General features: G+C 42.2%; 2 protein-coding genes across 4 annotated transcripts; both read right to left on the bottom strand.

The window, feature by feature from the left end:
* Nucleotides 1–205: 205 nt before the first annotated feature.
* LOC129600753 (transmembrane protease serine 13-like) lies at nucleotides 206–9916 on the bottom strand. 3 transcript variants are annotated; one of them, XM_055499324.1, is made up of 13 exons: nucleotides 9598–9916; nucleotides 8889–8985; nucleotides 8744–8814; nucleotides 8502–8565; nucleotides 8344–8430; nucleotides 8082–8191; nucleotides 7977–8003; nucleotides 2571–2644; nucleotides 1502–1667; nucleotides 1153–1379; nucleotides 1044–1087; nucleotides 735–780; nucleotides 206–672 (listed from the first exon to the last, which is right to left on the bottom strand). In XM_055499324.1, exons 1-13 carry the CDS (start codon nucleotides 9841–9843, stop codon nucleotides 369–371), a joined length of 1563 nt encoding a protein of 520 aa, XP_055355299.1. In that variant the 5' UTR covers nucleotides 9844–9916; the 3' UTR covers nucleotides 206–368. The 3 variants fall into 3 exon arrangements, 2 of the variants coding, with proteins under 2 accessions (XP_055355299.1, XP_055355297.1); XM_055499322.1 differs by having other exon boundaries at nucleotides 207–672; nucleotides 7935–8003; XR_008692123.1 differs by having other exon boundaries at nucleotides 580–672; nucleotides 1176–1379; nucleotides 7935–8003.
* A 713-nt stretch (nucleotides 9917–10629) lies between these two features.
* LOC129600751 (uncharacterized) lies at nucleotides 10630–14705 on the bottom strand. The gene is made up of 5 exons (XM_055499320.1): nucleotides 14463–14705; nucleotides 13626–13843; nucleotides 12100–12216; nucleotides 11381–11545; nucleotides 10630–11004 (listed from the first exon to the last, which is right to left on the bottom strand). The coding sequence occupies exons 1-5, from the start codon at nucleotides 14671–14673 to the stop codon at nucleotides 10870–10872; spliced, it is 846 nt and encodes a 281-aa protein (XP_055355295.1). The 5' UTR covers nucleotides 14674–14705; the 3' UTR covers nucleotides 10630–10869.
* Between the last annotated feature and the right edge of the window lie 5357 nt (nucleotides 14706–20062).

Here is a 20062-nt window from a genome sequence, read left to right as displayed (position 1 = left end):
AGTAATCTCGTATTAAATGTCAATGTTGAAAATTCGTAGAGCAGGTTCTGACGCTCGTTCGATTTATAAGCACGGAAGAATGCAGTGCTACCGGTGCAATTTTAAGTACGTCGTAATTCCGCAAACCCTTTCCAGCAAGTTAGCAACGCTTCCCGTTCGCAACTACTTACGTGTACGCATGGGTGTCTATTTTTATTAGCCAAGCGATTCTGACACTTGTCAAGGCGACTCAATAGCCCTTTATTTCTGACATTGAAAGTTTCTACAAATACAAGTATCTCTAGTCAGTGGTTCAGCATTTCTTATATTTTGTATCATTTGTTCTTATTTGTTTCTTTTTATTTTAAATTGTGCTATCCTGGAGTATGTCATAAAGTTTCTGTCGGCTTCAAAAGAAACATCAGCAACCAAATTCGTATCCTTTGCCACAGCAAACCGCCGCATTTTTTAGACGCTGTCGACTGCACGGATACTTGCACGCGCAACGGCAATGGCTTCTCATCTTCTGCCTGTGTCGCACTTGGAATAGCGTCCTCCTGGCCAATCGTTGCTTTTCTTGGTACGGTGCGATTTGGAAGCCAGCCGTAGAAATCTTGCGAGTACACTGTGTCCATAATGAAGGGCATGAGTCTTTCTACTGCTTGATAGCCGGTCACAGCGATGCCACATTCTCTAAAAAATTTGGAATTCCTCTTGACTAGAAATTTTCCATGGAATATTATCGGTACTCTTACCCTGTTATGAAAGAAGCTACTCCAAATAGAGTCCATTGATCGTTTCCTGGTTAAAAAGCCGACTATGTGGAGTAATTAGCCAAAAACAGATTTGCTACGAGTAGTTAGTAGTTACAAAAAGCGACAACGAAAGTCATCCCCTTGAAACGAGTAGCGTACAATGCAAAAGCACATGGACATGAGCATTTGATTACTTTCGCTTTTCGTTTGCAGATCTTTACGCTCGAAGAGGATTGACGGGAAAGCTTACAAAATTTTGGTTTTCCTTCGTGTTTTAAAGCACAAATTAGGAAAAATGCTGGCATTTACCATTTTTATTACACGCTAAAGGTCCTCCACTGTCCCCGGAACAGCTGCAACCGCAGAATATGTTTTCCACATAACTCGCCTAACGTCATTAATCAGCGGTAAACCATACACGCTTTTTCCAGTGCCACTAACGTTTTGGCCGGCGTACAAGGTGTCCGGACAGAGTGCGGAGCCACAACCAATATCCAGTATGGTCATGGCCAGCTGCAGTAGCTCGGATGGCCCGTCTGGGTTTCCGGTGCGACCGCATCCAGCTGCATAACACCTATCTCCAACATGCATCACCATATCCGAACGTGGCAGACATATTGGCTGAACGGTTGACAGGTCAACATCCTTCAGAAAAGATGCAAATTACATTATAATATAGCACCTGATATTATAGTTCTAGCTTGCAAAGTTTTGGTCTATCAAGTGGATCACACTGATCCATCAGTTTTTTTAAATAATTAACTCACGGAAAACAGGAGTAAAAGAGCCGCATCAAAGTATAACGATTCCGCCGTTGGTGTTTCCCATTGTGGAGGCAGGAATACTTTCTGTACCGCAATAACCGTGGCGTTTGGCACTTTTCCACAGCGGTGTGGCATGAGTGTTATGGTTACGTGCTGTAGACTTCCGCTTCTGAGAAGAAAGGAACTTGCGTTTTAGACGTTTTACGGGGCTTTATAGGGACTACTGTCATGTCCTTTTTACAAACCAAGCAGTATCAGGAAATTTCTGAACGATTGGGTTACCCATTCATTTAAGACATCGCTACAATGACCGGTGATCGCGTAACCCGCTTAATTCCTGTTTCTTATCCCATTCGCTCATTCAGCTGCGCAACCGGCAACCAGCTCATTATACACGGCAACGCAGCGCACCATTCAACTGGAGTATGACATTTCGCCGTACTAAAATTCGACGCGCGATTTTTCGTCGTAAAGACGTTTCGCCGCGGGACATGACTTTTCGCCTAGGAACATATTGCTTAATTGAGACATTTTGACGCGCGACATCTGGTCGTTTTGGAACTTTCGAATCGTACTACAATTCAACGCAAATGAATTCTACGCGCTGAGTTATCATAGATTTTTCAGGCTTTCCATGGTTCTTGTTTTGCTTTGTTCTTAGGTTTTTCATAAATGTTTGTAAGTTTTCTTAAGCTGTTTCTTAGGTTTGCATATGTTTCTAATCTTTTGTTACGCTTCTTATGCTTTCTTATGTTTTCTCCTGTTTTCTTATACTACCTTGTAGTTGTGATTAATTTGTTGTAATCTTTGGTTTCTAATTTTCCTTTGTTTTCGTGGATGTTCTGGTTATTTTCGTTAACCATTGAACCATTCTTCTGGTAGATGTAATGCCCCGTGCGGCGAATCGTCGGCAACCAAATGTCTTGCGACTAGTTGCCCCCGGCAAAATGTCGGCGGTGCCTTTGCACATTATAAGTTGAATCGGAATGCATGTACGATGACAAATGTGGAAAGAGTATGTTTTTGAAAACTGTACAGGAGTATAGCGACGGGCCTGTTCTTGGTTACGTACTCTAAAAGCGCCGTTCGGTTTGTTACATATAGAGATATGCAGTGCGCTGCCGTGAGAATCCATCGTGGAGCTATCTGAAATAAAAATGGTTTGTTTTTACTATATATTTGTACTGGATACTAATGAGTACATTGATAACACTGTGAACTATTTTCCTCCTGTGTTAAGTAAGAGTATATAGAGCATAGAATGTCCAAGTTAGTGGTTCTATGGGAATGAACCCATAGACCAGGACACAAGTGGTTCACTTGGTTCTGAACCAATAAAACCAAAACAGTGTTTACAACGCACCAACAGAATGAGAAGCGATACCAATAGAACCACCTAGAACCCACACTGAACCATCGTAGAACCATAAGTCCACCCGTAAGCACACACGCAGTTACCCGCACGCTGTCACACTACCACTCTACCCCGTGAACCAGGTGAACCTATAGAACCACATAGAACCACCATTGAACCACCACAGAACCAAGCACACACTCACTTGCCGGCACACTGTCACACTACCACTCTACCCCGTGAACCAGGTGAACCTATAGAACCACCACTGAACCACCACAGAACCAAGCACACACTCACTTGCCGGCACGCTGTCGCACTACCACTCTACCCCGTGAACCAGGTGAACCTATAGAACCACATAGAACCACCACTGAACCACAACAGAAGCGAGTGTACAATCACTTGCCGGCACGCTGACACTCACGCTGTCCCACTATCACAGATCACTCACTAACGCAGTTACCGCCTGAGCGCCTCTCAGGTTTGAACTGATGAGAGTTGTTGTTAATCACAGCTGCCTGTCGCACTGTGCAAACTTTTTTTACAGCGTCTAACCTGTCCACTTTCCTGCCGGCTACATGCGCTTGACGCTTGACGCTTGACGGTCTTGCGGATGACGGTTAAAAATCCAACCAAACTCAGGAAAACCTAAGAAAACTAAGAAACCTAAGAAAGCCTATGAAAAATCAGAAAACAAAGATGGTTTAGCTAAGCGTTGGATCAACTTTGTGGTCGGTCGACATTCTGCCTTTTCGGCGAAGTGAGGGTAAACAGATTTTCGTCGACGAAATGACGGGTCACCGCATTTACAGTTTTTTGATTACAATACTTTTAAAGTATTGTTTACCTCCAAAGTACTGTAATGCTTTGTTAATGCAGTATTTTGAAGCCCACTTGACCATTGAAATCAGCGCTTATTCATCAAAATATAAGACTTGCACCACCTAGTAGAATAAAATGTGCAGTATTTTAATAAATTTTTTAGTTTACGGTAAGTATTACTATTTTTTTGTAATTATCATCTAAAGTAAGTATGGGAGAACGTTCGATGACGTCTACGCGCGCACATCAAAAATGCCGCCCAGCGCGCACCTGAGATACGGATCTTCACTTCGATCCTGAGCGCTGGCCTGCCTGTACGGCAGCTGCGTTAGTTACAAAAAAATAATTTTTATTCGTTCCATTTTCGTTTTACATAGGGCGCCGACACGTTATTATTATTTTCTGGATTTTTAAATCTGAAAATTTTTCTGGTTCTGCAATTTTTCTGGTTCTGCAAACCAGAAACAAAAATTATGCCGTTCAGGGCTCAGATGATAGAGCTGACTTCGCTTCGGCTCGCACTGAATCACGCGGATATGATCTGCCAACTGATAACCATGCGATGCAGCATATCCGCTAAAGAAGATTTGTATCTCTGGTGCGCGATGGGCGGCATTTTGATGTGCGCGTGCACGTCATCAAACGTTCTCCCATACTTACTTTAGATGGTAATTACATAAAAACAGTAATACTTACCGGAAAATAAAAAATTTATTAAAATACTGCACATTTTATCCTACTAGGTGGTGTAAGTCTTATATTTTGGTGCTCTGTGGACATGTAGCAGCCCTGAAGTACGCAGATCGTCTGGTACGCAATGTTTTTTATGGCGCAAAAATGACGACGACAATTATCGTACTTAGCTTGCACTATGGTGCAGAAATAATGCTAAAATTTGCGGCGTACTGGTACGGATTTTTACCTTTACCGGAATCTCTAAAGGAATGACAAAGAAAACGTTAAACAAATACTCAGCAGGCACTAACGTACATCTTATACCCTGCTGCTCGTTTGATAACCGTCTCAAAAACAGACTACCTTAATATTTTGGGAGTACTTAAATTCTCTGCATGGATAGCTTTGTTGCAAATCCATCACAAAGTTTCTTGAGCCAAAAAGGTGCTGTTTAGCCGCATTTTTTTCAGACAGCTTCCTCATCTACAGATTTTAATTACGATTAAAATAGTGAGATAGGTTATCAGTTCTTACCCGGCCATATTGAAAAAGCATTCGAAAGCTTGCCTGTTCGAAAACTTTGATATTAGGCAAGTACGAGTATTATAACTCGTACATTATTCGTAAGTATTGTAACTCGTACATTTATAAGACGAGCGTTCGGCAAGTATATCTACAGATATAAGACGAACGGCCGTTCTTTGGCAGAATTTCTTACCAGCTGAATTTTTGTACGATTTACGTTGAGCCGTTGTTCGATCACATGCACAAAACACACTGGGCGATCACTGGGCAGTTCGGTGGCCATATTTCGTACAGGCAGTGTCCGGTAGTTTTGACATAGACAGATTAACAGTATATTTTTTAAGGATTTTCCTAGTTTATCCTATGGATAGTGCCACTTCATATAATACCGTAAATCTGCCTATGTCAAAGGTGTACAGCAGGGAGATCCACTGGGGCCATTATTGTTCTGCCTAGTTCTGCGCCTTTTGGGGATCACTCTCACCACTAAGCTCAACGCATGGTTTCTGGATGACGGGACGTTAGGCGGTTCTCGCTAGTGTGCTGGACAACTTGATCGGATTATTGCAGAGGCACGCTCTATTGGGCTGGATGTCAACATTGCCAAGTGTGTGTGAGTTATTTGTCTGCTGAGGGACAGAATGCAATCAACAGAATGTGATTGCTGAGTTTAATGTAAGACACCCCCAGCTGCGTGTTATATCAAGCTCTACTTTGACGCTGCTCGGAGCACCCGTGCTGGATGACGCGATTAGGCCATCGCTTATTGAAAAAGCTGCAATACTGACAAGAATGTGCGAGCGACTTCAACTGCTTCCACGTCACCATGCGTTGTACCTGCTCAGGTATTGTCTTGGCGCGCCAAAAGTGATATACATGTTACGATGCTGTAACGCGTGGAAGTATCCAGAAAAACTGTACGAGATAGATGAAAAGTTACGCTCCTGTTTCCATACGCTGTGTAACGTCAGAACCGCTCATGATGACTACCCGTGTTGGCGACAGGGCTAGCCTTCCCGTTTGCAAAGGCGGTATTGGGATACGTCGGTCGGAGGAATTAGCGCTTCCGGCTTTCTGGCTTCGGTTTTCTCCGTATCCGATATGGTATCCTTATTACCACCTGGTCATGCGACCGTCGACCTCACAGGCCCTCTGGAGTTATGGAAGGAAAACGCTCGACAATCTGGACTGCCTCAACCTAATTTCCGCAAGCAACACAAGACCTGGGACATTCCAATGTGTAACATATCTTTGTCCAAGCTGATGGAGATTTACCGCGACGACGAAATTAATAAGGCCCGCCTTCTTGCCCAGTCAACACAGGAAGCCGGCATCTGGTTAAATGCATTGCCCTCCGCCCATATTGGCAACCTCCTTGATCATGATACTCAAAAAATCTCCGTCGGTCTGAGACTTGGAGTTGCAATATCTGAACCCCACGATTGCATGAAGTGCCAAGGATGTAGACAAATACGGACACCATGGTCTGTCTTGCGCGTTCTCTGCTGGTAGACTCCCGCGACATGGTGCATTACACGACATCGTTTGTTGCGCGTGTGTTTCAGCTGGGATTCCGGCAAAGCTCGAGCCACGTCGCGCACGTCTGAACGACGCCCTGACGGTTGCACAACTTTTGCCTGGCAGAGAGGGTTGTGGTTAGCGTGGGATGTCACTTGCTTAGATACTTTTGCGCCTTCCCACATTAAGAATACGGCAACTCACGGAGGTGCGGCTGCGGTGGAAAAAAGAACAGAAGTCTCGGTTGTACTCGTACTTAAACGGCAGATACTCGTACTTAAACGGCAGATACTTTTTTCTCCAACTGCTTTCGAAACAATGGGCCCATGGGGACCGTCAGCTATTGCCATCATTAAAGAACTGGGCCTGGAGCAACACACAGGCGAATGACGTTCCCACGAATTCCTGCGTCAAAGACTTCCACTAGTGATACAACGGGGAAACGCTGCATCAGTTTTGGGAACGATGGAAGGAGCAGAAAAGTTTAATGAAATTTTGATGTTGTAAAATTATGTTGCTTTAAGCTGTTGCATAACCGTTGTACCACAGGTAATAAAGACACACGTATTATGCAAATTGCTCTGTTTAAGTTTTGTATTTTTTAAAGATTTTCCTAGTTTATCCTGTTGATGGTGCCACTTCATTAGACATCTAAACTCGCACAACAATAAAAGTTCGTTTCACAAATTTTACTGCTGTGCTAGGATACAACAGTTGTTCTGCGCATTTTACTCTGCGTAGCGCAGGCAAAGCCCTGGGTTTTGCACAAATTTAGCTTAGAAAGGGTAAGCGGTACAATTAACTAAGAAGCGCGATGGGCGGCATCGTACGGTAGATCTGCGCGCTTAGATTTCCTCGAACGTTTTCAGGTACTCACTTTAAAGGATTTTTTTACCGGATGACAAAAAACCTATTATACGTAGTAGAATAGATTGTATCATACTCAGTGACGTATGTGTCAATTTGAGAGGAATATAGCACTATCCACACTATTAATATGAGTAAAATCAAAAACTGAAAAAATTAAAAAAAGCTTTTGACAATTTTCAAAATGTAATCCAATTCACGATGCCCCACCGGGCGGATTAAACTTCGTCCCAAAATAGAAGATCCTAAAATTCCTTTTTATTTTTAGTCAGCAAGGCTCAAAGTGGTAAAAATGGTAGAGAGAGAGCGTTAAGGCGTGCCGGGCAAGTGCGTGTGCACTAGGTTCTGTGGTGGTTCAATGGTGGTTCTATGTGGTTCTATAGGTTCACCTGGTTCACGGGGTAGAGTGGTAGCGTGACAGCGTGCCGGCAAGTGCGTGTGTAGCTGGTTCTGGGGTGGTTCTATAGGTTCAGAACCAGTGAACCACTGGTGTCCTAACTTGGACATTCTCTCATATAGAGTGGCTTTTCCCTTAAAACGGCCCATAAATTCGAATGCAACAAATCATTCTGCTGTTATCGCTCCCGGCTCCACCCATTACAAAATATTTTAATTCAGTTGCGAATGAACGCATTGACGAACAACTGACGTGCAGGGGATACGCCTGCTTACCAGAGTGCCTCCGCACCGTGAATACGGACTATCGATTTGTACCTGCCAAGGCCAGCTGTTCGGTCGAACCTGCACATAAAGATTGTCTTCGGATACCGGTAAACAGCGATGGAACAAAGCTGATTAGTATGGTTTTAAAACCTTTACCGGTGTACCACCATAAATGCGCAGGTTCTCCCTGCTGTCAGTGATTCCAGCATGATGGCCACAGTCCATACTGCAGATCTCGTCCTCGCCTTCCGGACAATTCGTCACACCTAAAGGCAGCTAAATCAATAACATCCGTTTGCAACTCATCAGACAAATTGTGTTATATGATAATTATGGTTGAATAAATAAAAATTTGACTGTATAAATATAATACTGCAGACAACAGTATCAAGTGTAATACAATTAATCTGGCGGTTACCGTCGCAGATCTGTTCTCTTGTGATGCAAGACTGATTGGTCTTGTCTGAGGGGCAGAGATGGGGTGTGGCCCGACCGCATGGAACACCTGCAGCTTAGCCGCTGTCTCAGCTGTATGTTCACCGCAACAGACACCTTTAGTGGCTGAACATGACCTACGGATTAATTGTAGCTGGAATTTATCTTCGGTCCCGTACCAGGCACCGCGAACTACTTCGATAAACTGCAATCAAAAGTTCGCCGAGTTGCAGAAGTGATACTCTCACAGCCGGATAATGCAAGGAAGCTTTAAAGCTTAATGGACATCGTAGATTGCAGGTCGCCCTGGTATGGGTATCTTGCTGAAAGTTCGCAAAATGATTTCTCCTACACAACGGGTCTGCCAGAACCTAACTACTTACCATAACATCGCTGTACGATAGAATGTCTACTCGATCCGCACCGCAACCGTATGCAATAGGTGATGCCGGCACTGCAAATAAGCTTGTCAGTGCCTCTGAAACTGCGATTGTCGTACTACTCGTAGTATGAAGCACTGCAACATACGCCTGGCATCCCAGATTTGTAGTCGCTCTCCCAGGCAGCCGTTCTGTGAAGTTTTGTTGGGCCAACGTGATCCAAACAAAAATTCCCTCGATTCGATCTGAAGTGGAACACTGACTGAATAACTCCCGTAAACCCGGAGTTACTTACGTAAATGTAAACAGTTCTTGTAAACTTGTAAACCTTTAATTAGGCTTTAAAGCATGTGACAATTCACCCAGAATTGTGAAAACTTTAGATTGCGTACAGGTTGCAACGCATCTCACGTTTACGCGATTTTATCAGTGAGTTTCAAGAAAAACTTATCTAGATAAGATTTTTGTTGCGGCATTTTAGTTGTCCAATTGTTAGGAAACTTAGACAACCTTATATGCGTTTAACCGGGTGTCTCGTGCAAAAATCGGTTCAGAAGAAGGTGCATTTTTCATCAGGCTAGTGGCTGTTTCTTTAGTACTTGTACCAGACCGGTTTTACTTAGAAAAAACTGAGCTTTAAAAGTCTGGGATTTACTTTCGAAGTTTTATTCAGTTTCAGATAAGAAGAAACATGAAGAAACTCGTGATTTATTAAAAACGGCGAGCATAGCTTGCTCTACTCGGCAGAGTACTAACAAATTTTACAGCGCCTATTGTCAACGTACAATATGACGTTGATAGCAACTGCACATGTTGCATGGCAGACGTGTACGGTATATACCGGTATCCGTGCTTACTTTAATGGCATGGCCGGGAGCGTCGATCGAATACACATACTCCGTACCAGTGGGATACTTTGCTGGATACAAGAGTGATTTGATAGTATATGGCTGATCATCACTCAGCGTAATCCGCTCCGAAATTTTGTCGGGAATACCTAAAACACCATTCAGCTGTGGCACTGCACTGAGAACGAATATCACTGTCGGTGACCGTGCTACTAATAAGACAAACGAACAATGAGGCATTGTGCCACTCAGCATCAGGCAAGCGCAAGCTTAGCATATTTTTTAATTAAATTTCGAGGCTTATCCGCATACAGCTGGTATGATTAGCCATAAAAAGTCCACTGATAAAACCGCAAAATTTATGGTTGCCAGGAGAAGCCGCAGAGTGCCGGGCACGCCGTGCCAAATCACAAGTGCATGAAAACATAACATAGTACTTCACGTGGTCTTACCGTCGCTTTGGCGGACATACCGCTTAGCACCATCGGTGTCATGTATACTGTTCAGTACAGATAACATTATTAAGTTCACCGTTTTACAAGCATGGCTACCTTGTCTTCGGGCGATGATACACGGCTTTCCGTAGCAGCCATGCAGTTGTACATGTATGACGTACGAGTAGTGGGAAAGACGATAATACGGGCACAGTGCTAACTTGACACAGAGAAGGCATATTTGCACTTCCCTCTGACATTAAAAAAACGATGGAGCAGCCGTTGATCTTATTACTAACACAATTTCAAACAATTATATTTTTTACAGTTTCACCGTATCTTGTTCTAAATGATGGGATTCCTGATACGGTTTCGAAAAGGATTACGTTGAACGATCACCAGATCTTTTAAAGTACGTCGTACAAGCATATGCTCATTTTTGGTGCAAAAAGCTGCCTTACAATGTGCAGAAACATTTCCTTTATCCGACAGTAAAAAGCAGTTAAATACTTTTTTTAAGTAGCCAGCTTTAATTTTGCTGAGTGTCTGTAGATGCATGAGACACACCACATCCATGTCACATATCACAAGTAATTACAAAGGCCAATAAAAAAGCATGGTATTTGTTTAACACAGGCGCGCTGATTTAAAATTCCAGTTTATGTGTAACGTTTTGTGCCAATATATATGCAAGCTCAATACTGCCAGGAATGCTAAAAATGAAAAATAATTCTACTGAAGAAGCCCGTTAGTAATTCCAAAAAACATTGATGGGACTGTCATGGGAGTGCTCCGGTGAATCCACATCAAATGCGTTGTAAAAGGTGTAAAGAATAAATTAATCATGTTATACATCCATGGTTGCCGTGCTGTTGGCCTGAACTCCTGTCTGGTTTCCGGTCAACGCCGGACATCCTCCTCCTGCGAACCCTTCCCTGCGATCCCAAAAAAATAAGGCAGCCAGCGCAACCAGACCGAGAACCTGCAAATGCACTATCGTTAAATCACTGCGTTTTGCGTATGATCTGTCACATTTCATTGTGGCAGCAGTGCTGCGTAAAATTAATTAAGACGTTCCGTCAAACCATCATATGGACCATTAGACCAACTGCGCAAAACTACGAAAGTATGCGTTCGCTTTCTATACGAGCTTTTTTATGCTTCTTAGATGAGTCAAACGAGGCCGGAAAACTTTATCAGCTAATTTTTAAAATCATTAAGCAGTAAAATGAATGCTATGACATTTTACAACGTAGTACGAGTTCTAAGTACGCTGTGCGAGTATAAATTGTGATTTACATCATCAAATTACATGTCGTTCAGTAGTGCATCGCATCGGCACTTTGAACTGATCTTACCGTAATGATCATTACGCGTTCCACGCTGACCATACGGAAAGCATAAAACTCCATGTGGCAATGCGACTTGGCGGCGGTCACCACTCTTTTCATAACGGAAGGTAGACCTTTGCGCGACGGCACTCCGGTGGCGGCAACGCTCTTATCCGTTGTCGAACTTGTGCTCTGTACGACATAAGAATAAATGTCAAATTAACTAGTGTATCAGACGCAATATAAGACCAAAAAACTCGAAATCAGCTTACAATTCCGCGGTTAAAAATATCGTAACAAAATTCAACAAACAGCGCATCGCGAACGCATCTAGTGCGCATATGCCGTCACTCGGCACTGTCGTCGCCAGTACTGGTTAGGAACAAAATGCTGGGCTTAGCAGAGTGCTTTATAGCAAACGATCTACGCCCCGCTATATTTATTCGCGCTATTAGCAACAAATTATTCACACTTTCTACATGAATCATGAGAAACTAAAACACAAGCGAGTTACACAACATCTACAAACACGAGCGGGCGAAGTTCGCCCGGCGAACGATCTACTGTGCGAGTACAGTCAAGTATTTTCTATAGTATTGAGTAAAGAAAGATTCTGGTACGTACAATGTAGCCTGAAAATAGTAGATGTGCGAGTCGCACATTCGGCATTAAATTGACCGCGCACGTGTACGGTTGCACTAGCCAGTTTGGTTGTGCCAGTCCCAGATCATTATTGTGTACGGTACCTGTCCGGTAGCCATCGGTTCGTCCTCCGTTGTCTGGGTCGGCTTGTGAACCTCTTCCTGCCGCAGTCTAATACAGTCACCCAACAACCGGCGGGAAATCTTTGCAATGTTGTTGTTCTACGGAAAACAGAGGAGACGCAATTAAGCTGACCCTGATTTTTGTACGTATTACAAGAATATTACTATTTATTAAGAAATCGGATGCCGCTACGGAGACAGGGCAATACATTCTTCTTATAATTCTTATAATTCTTATAATTCTTATAATTCTTATAATTCTTATAATTCTTATAATTCTTATAATTCTTATAATTCTTATAATTCTTATAATTCTTATAATTCTTATAATTCTTATAATTCTTATAATTCTTATAATTCTTATAATTCTTATAATTTTATAATTCTTATAATTCTTATAATTTTATAATTCTTATAATTCTTATAATTCTTATAATTTTATAATTCTTATAATTTTTATAATTTTATAATTTTATAATTCTTATAATTCTTATAATTCTTATAATTCTTATAATTCTTCTCTATTCCTACAATATTATTATAGTTTTTATAATTCATCTCTGTTTCCTCCAATATTATTCCTGCATTAAATTCTAGCAATGCTACATAGAACATTGTTCGCGTGGCAACCTAGTCCAAATTTTTTTATGGTTTTTGCTGTTAGTGTGTTGAAACTCGAATTATGATAAAATCATAATCATTCTTGCAGTTCGTCTTGTAGCGCACGCGTGTACGATAAGAGATCGTAAAGGTCAATTCCAGTGTTCCACGATTTCAGTGTTTCAGTGTTGGCAGTGACGTTCTGTCATTTATCGATATCACTAGACATTATAAGCCATGACTAAGTTTCTGTGGACAGCATTATTAGCCTTGTGCGTGACAGTTATGGTCCATAACGCAGGCGTAATGGGCAATTACTACGGCGAAGATGACGCCAACTGGCTGTACGACCAACCGCATCCGGCCTACTATCAGTACCCCCGTCCCACCCTGAACTCCGCCCGCCACATGGCCTACGATGACAATGGACTGTACGCTCCGCGATCGCGGCGTGGGATGGGCCGAGGATGATGGCAGCTACTGAAAGGGGCGTGGCTCTTATAATTTTTTTTATTGTAACAACTGGATTAGCGTATTACGGTACTAATCAGCAACTTCTTGCTTTCTCGCGGTTCGAACGTTTCAAACAAAGCGCAAAGTGTTATGAATAAAAATTGCCAAGATATTATGTAAATGTACACCGCACTTTTTATCTTAAACAGCTGGATCATGAAAATTGGCCAATCGGTTCGCGGTTGAAAAATTAACAGTAAAATCAGCAGTTAATGTGCAAAAGGAGCGCCAGTGCGCAAGAATCGCCGGCACTAACTTCGAGCTCGTTTTAAACTTTTAGTCCTACACTGCATTATTTAGAGATTTCTACGACAGAACTCGATCACATCTTCATTCCGACGTACGGCAATTAGGTATTATCTAAAAAATTAAAGCCTTCATGGGCAGGAAAATACCTTGTTTGTCGCTCGGTCCACCAGTACGATAAGGGTAATCATCATGCTCAAGTGCAATAAATTATGCGCACCGAAATAGGCCCAAAATAATGGATGACGCGGAGTGTCCGTCTCCACCATCATTTGGGCTACCGTGGAGGTTAGTGAATAGAAGGTCGACGCGCTGATCAGAAGCAACGGCAGTCCGACCGATGTCTCCATGTCTTCATGGATGCCGCCTAACGTAAGGGATCAAGTAGAAAGCAGTTTCAATGCGTTGTTGAAATGTTTCGGAGTGTAACTCAAATCGAAGCAAAAACATGCAATCAGAGATTTCAAAGGTCATTAATTTTATGGTTTTTCATAATATTTGTACGACAAATTTCTGGTAAATATGGCGTTAAAGCAATACCTCTATCAAGATATATATATACATTATATACGTTTGTTTTCGCTGAATCGATTTTCTTTCAGCCATACAGATTAATTTATCATTAATAATTTCTGCTGTAATTTATCATTAATAATTTCGTAATAGTCGAAACGTGTTTACCGATTTATCATTTTCAAAAGAATTGATTCATCATTTTTCAATCAATAATTATCGTTGATTTACAAATTTAATTTATGGATTTCTTATTAATAGTTTCTTCCGTAATTCATCGTTAATAATTTCGTATTATTCAAAACATGCTTACCAATTTGTCATTTTCAAAAGAATTGAATTATCATTTTATTATAAACAAGTATATTTTGAAATAAGTTTTTAATTAATTTTAAACCTTTTCAAATTTTTTTTATTTCAATGCCGAACACAAAAAATCGAATTATTCGAAGCGCACAGAGAACCGAATTTACCTAATGTTTCCAGTTGCATTTCAAACTGGCTGACCAGAGGTAATAATTCCGCGACAGATAAGAGGGAAAGACGCGGGGACAAGCTGTTCAGCCCATCGAGGATCTCTTGCGCGGCCCGGTTGAAATTGCAGACGATGGTCGTTATGGCAATAAAGCTGAGAGTGACGATGGCGGAGTTCATGGCCAACATCACCGCATACCACGCCTCCATCAGCACCTTGGGTAGCGTGACATAAGCGTACCGCACCGTGGTGGCAGTGAAGATATTAGCCACGACAGGCCGGAGAGCCAGCACCAGCATGACGGCCAGCAGGACGCCGGTCGGACCCAACGCCAGCAGCTGCGTCCGCCCGCCGTGACGGCCACGTGGAACGGTGGAGGGGAGATCGCTACCGGCATTGAAGTGTAATATCCGGTACAGTGACCGCTGCTTCCCATAAAAGTAAAGAAACACCAGCAAATGCGCCAAAGCGATTGTCGTGGTCATCTCGGAGAAGGTCGTGGTAACGACAAATAAGACAGGATTGTACTTGAGCCGCGCACAGGCACTTGGATAGTCCGCGGTACCGTTGACGAAAAAGTCTATCCAATCGACAGCGAGAATCAGTACATGCGCACTGACCAGTGCCGCACTGAGTACGATACGACGAGCGGGAGCGAAAAAGGTCATGATGGCTACGCGGCCGACCGACCAGATAATTCAACAGTTAGAAACTATACAAGAGAAGCGGCACGCGACGGTCCTGTATCTGGAACTGATACCGCTCGTCGCGAAAATTATATGTACAGAAAGGTGCGAAGGAAACCTGCCCGGCAAACTGTACGGTACGCCTGCTCCCGCGCCAAGCCGGGATCCTGGTGGCCCAACCTTGTGGGTGCCACCGCGGATGGTTTATGGCAGCCGCTATAATGCGCTTTCCGGTAAAGATTTACAAGTTTTACGGCTGTACGGTGTTTGATGCGCTACGTGACTGGGATTCAAACAAGTATCGTAGAATGCACAGTTGGTCGGCAAATGGCTATTCGATGTTTTATTTTGAGTAAATCCAGTGTTTGTGACTAGCGTAAATATCGCTATCTTTCGTTAACTATTCATGTTGTCTTTTGCGTTAGTTAAAATGCATTGCGAAGGCATCGAACTGATTTTCTGCTACTGGACAGAAGGCTTGTTAAGGACTTATCAAAAACATTTACTGAGTTTTTCGCACATTTTTTAGTAAGCACTGCTAGTATGTACTGGTACTATGTCAGCAAGTTAATAATTAGCGAACCATGGTGTAATATAAACTTAAACGACGATGCAGTACGCACAAACGTTATGTAAGCGCTCCAAAAGTCCATCATAAAATTCCAGTGCTAGCCGGAAACTGGTAATGGTAATGGTTCATTTGATAGCCGTTGAATCGCCGCTGCTTGATCACTGCTTGACGGTGGGAGGATGCGCTTGTACTGCATACTTATTTGGCAGACGATTTGCTTTAGAGTTTAGACATACGAGTATACTTCCAATGAATCCCTCGAACTGTAGAAACAGGGCTACAGTTATAAAGTCATAATTTCATTGTTGCAAATAAACCGTCAGGTATTCAACACCTGATCAGTCTGCGTCATCTCCGTTGGTTTCACTGGTACATCCTTGTTCTTACAGAACGTGGGCGAAATATCAATAACCTGTTGACGGTTCCAATTTGTAAGATAATTATGAGTACGTCCAACGTCCAACGCACATGTACCGATGACATTCATTACCGCAGCGATTCATAATTTCAGTAAACAATTACCCTTTTTTAACTTTTTTATAACTGCATGGATGAATTCTTTTAGCGAAATGATTATTCTGTATATAAATACCGGTATGCAGCGTGTTTACAGTACATTAAAATGTTGTTTACTTATTGCCAACTATTTAAATATGTAAGCTAACTATCGAGAATAAAATATTCAAAAAATTTAGTATGAGGTGCAGAAAGCCAGCGAAAATTATTTGTCATGTTTAAGTAGGCAGCTGCATCTCCTGTAAGTTAAGATAATTGCCGCATCCTGCGCTACTGACGAGTTAATGTACCGTAGTTTTTGCACTCGTAGCACTTATTAGCCGTCATCGTCATTTTGAAATTTCGAATCCGCACCGCTACGCACCACTCCGCAGCTGCACGGCTAAAACGTTTAGCCTAAAAGTACTGTACTTACAGTATTTCGAATTCGAAATTGATATCCAGCGCTATTACTGCCGTCAGCGCAGTAAATTCAAAGGATTGATAATCGTTTATTGTTGTTCAGTATATTAATTTTTTGTTGAGAGTTCATCACATTCCTATCGATACGACCATGGATGGGCCTGACTCACCCGAATCTCATGAGGTATGGTGACAACATGGATCATAAATCGGCTAACCTGCGAAGGCCATTTCAGTTTTAGTCGTGCTGATAATAAGGTGCAGAGATCGGAAGAACCCAGAACTGCTCGCACACCTGCGTGCATGCTAGGCAGTGTATAATTGATCATTGCAACTTGCAGTTATCGAAGCATTCGGGAATTTTGTTTGTTCGTTTTTTAAATTTTGTTTTGACTATAATATTATAAGTAAGATGGAGTACAGGAATGCTATCCAATGCCCGAAGCCATAAAAAAGACCTAGTATCTACCAGCTTTCAAGGAATTTATCATATTAATTATTAATCATTAATGACGATTGTGTCTGTTGAGTGGTCACGGAGCAGATAAACGCGTGCTTTTGAAACTTTAAACTCGGTTAAATTTTTTCTCGATGTTGAAGCTAGGTGTGCGCACTGCGCAGCTTGCATTTTGTAATACACTTCTAGTTCTTGATAACAGCACAAATCTGGGTTTTTTATTATTTTTGTTGTTTAGTACTCACGCGAAAAAGCGTGGGAAAACCGCTTTCTTCTTACGCGTGAAGTGAAATTAAGTTGTCGTCGGGATTTTACACTGCGCGCTGATTTTTGTATCGGGAGTGACCTTTTGCAGTACTTATACAGTTATATTCTGTTATTAAGTTCTTCGAACTCTTATTTTGTCCAGACAACCCCCGAGAACGAGGTCCCATCCCCTTTAAGCCAGCCGTCATGCAGTGAAGAGCACCACGACGAACCAGTGGAAGATAACTGGATAAAGAAGGCAACATGTGTGGCGGACCGATTGGCGTACGCCGTAGAGACCGGTGTACTGGCGGATGTCGTTCTTGTCGGGCTCACCGAGGAGAGAGCCGAAAAATTCTCGCCCACAGGCAAGTTCCTATATTAATAAAGAAATCAGTTTCAGAGTAAAAAAATTGAAGTAATTTTTCACTGTGCAGAATAAATGGCAATGAGTACTGTATTTACATTAAAAATACCGTAAGCGCTTATAATTAAAACTACGACTGTACCTCGTTTCATTTTCATTTACTTGCCTCGTACCTACAAATTTACTGCCAAATAATTTTTCTTAATTTTGCTGATGTTATTTTACTTGTGCGTAGTTCAATATTGTTTACTTTTGGTCTTCTAACCGCATATTTATTGATAAAATGGCGTTGTCCAGATGCATCCTGTCATTCGGGAGCACCGTCTTCAAGGATCTTCTGACCCAGTCTAACAACCAGCAGGATATTCCATTGCGGGTAGACGATCTCGATCCACAGGCCTTCCGAAACGTACTGCGGTATGTGCAGTAATTTTTGACAATTATTATACGATACAGGCACATCAGTTCAGTACCGTATTCCATACTTTACGTAATTACAGGATTCATTACGCACTTTTGAAACCTCTGCGTGTTGTTGGGGTGAAAGTTTTTCCTGTTTTCTAGCTTAGAAGGTTGTCGTTTTAAATTGTACCATCACGGTGCCTACTGTACGTCTGTGAAGAGACAGATTGATATCCAATTGCTAATGCATTCGGATTTTCCTTGCGTCGGCGAAATTTTCCCGTAAAGCTTTCAACGTTATACAGTATATCTGTAAAGTGCATTTTCTGGCTACTGGAGAGTTTATTTCGTTAACAGTTTATTTATTAATAATTATTAACTTTCTGTATATTTGAAAAACTGCGGCAGCAGTGAGCATTGCACTTTATTCGAGCATTTTTCAAGCAAATTGTTATGTAGAAAGGTCAAAATTAATAATAGCAATGAACAGTAACCAACTAACCATAGATGATGAAAGCTCAGTTCTGGACACGCTCGTGTTATAACATTGCTGTCGAGGTTTCAGGTTTCGCTGCGTAGGCTGCGTAGCTATCGCATAAAAAATCAAATGAGCCCGTGTATGCGATCGAATCGTTTGTCGACCCACTGCTCGGTTCCTTAGCAATAAAACCGGCGATAACCGCGACGCTCAGTAATTGCGGCCTAAACTTACCTAAACAGGATCAGCTTAAAACTGGCCGTTAGTAGAGGCGCACGATAGACAAAACGGTTCATTTGGCAAAAGAGAAGAAATTAAGAATTCTTTCGGTCGGGCGCACTGCCAACTGGCTCTTAGTTTTAGCGCCGTTAAAGCTGCATCGCACGAAACGATAAAAAACCCAGCCTGAAACAACTGGAGAGCTGAATCATAAAACGTAACGGAGTCTTACCGTAAGACTCTTACGAACAGGCGTCTTGCTGTTTTTCTTGTTTGGTTGTCCTGGTAAAGTGTTATCCTGGTTTGCTTAAAAAATAATTTCATCTGCAAAGGCTCAAAGGGCGTGGCCAAACAGCATATTAAAATAACATTATGGCTGCGTGCACGGGTAAACACGGGTTTTGGCTGCGTGCACGGGTGATATTTTTGAGTCCGCACGGGTGTTGGCTGGGTACACGGAGTTTGTGAACGGGTGTTGGCTGGGGGCACGGGATTCCTGCACGGGCGTTGGCTGCGTGCGCGGGAAATTATTTAAATTGTTTAATTTAAATTTAATTATATAATTTTGTTAGAAATTTTTTACATAATTACTACTTAGGAAACCTACTCACTTAACCCACAATTTCTCAACGAAAATACCTACCGCACGTACTGCGAAATTTGCTGTACATAGCAATTACAGAGTACTATGTTACCAGTTAATATCTATAGAAGTACTTGTTAGTGCAGTCCCACGAAGTACTTGAAAGTCACCGTAAGAAGATTCGAAGACGTGAGAATCTCTGTAAAGATTTTTTCCATGAAGATTTTTGTATTAAGGTAACGCCATTCCTGTGTAATATAGCCAAGTAAGAATTTCTGTCATACTTTGTGGCCGCTGGCCCGCTTATGAAGCATACAACCGACACCATTCACACTTGCATCGAGCCGCGTAGAAAACCTCTGAGTCGTAAAACAAAGCATCTGTAACTATTTCTATGAGTAGATTATGGCACACGAAAAATGTGTCAGAAACCGGTCGAAAAACCTGTTGTGACTGATAAGACCTGGAAAATTATAAATGTTACGACTAAAATTTGAAATCAAAAAAACTGAAATAGCCGTGAACACAGCTAACACCCGTGCGGATCCAAAAAGGTCACCCGTGCACACAGCCAACACCCGTGTCCAAACTCCGTGCACGCAGACAACACCCGTGCAAACACCCGTGCACGCAGCCAACACCCGTGTTTCCCCGTGCACGCAGCATCGACC

Source organism: Paramacrobiotus metropolitanus, unplaced genomic scaffold (assembly GCF_019649055.1).
Source record: "Paramacrobiotus metropolitanus isolate TYO unplaced genomic scaffold, Prichtersi_v1.0 Parri_scaffold0000194, whole genome shotgun sequence".
In the NCBI taxonomy this organism is placed as follows: domain Eukaryota; kingdom Metazoa; phylum Tardigrada; class Eutardigrada; order Parachela; family Macrobiotidae; genus Paramacrobiotus; species Paramacrobiotus metropolitanus.
This window is presented reverse-complemented; position numbering and strand designations above follow the sequence as displayed.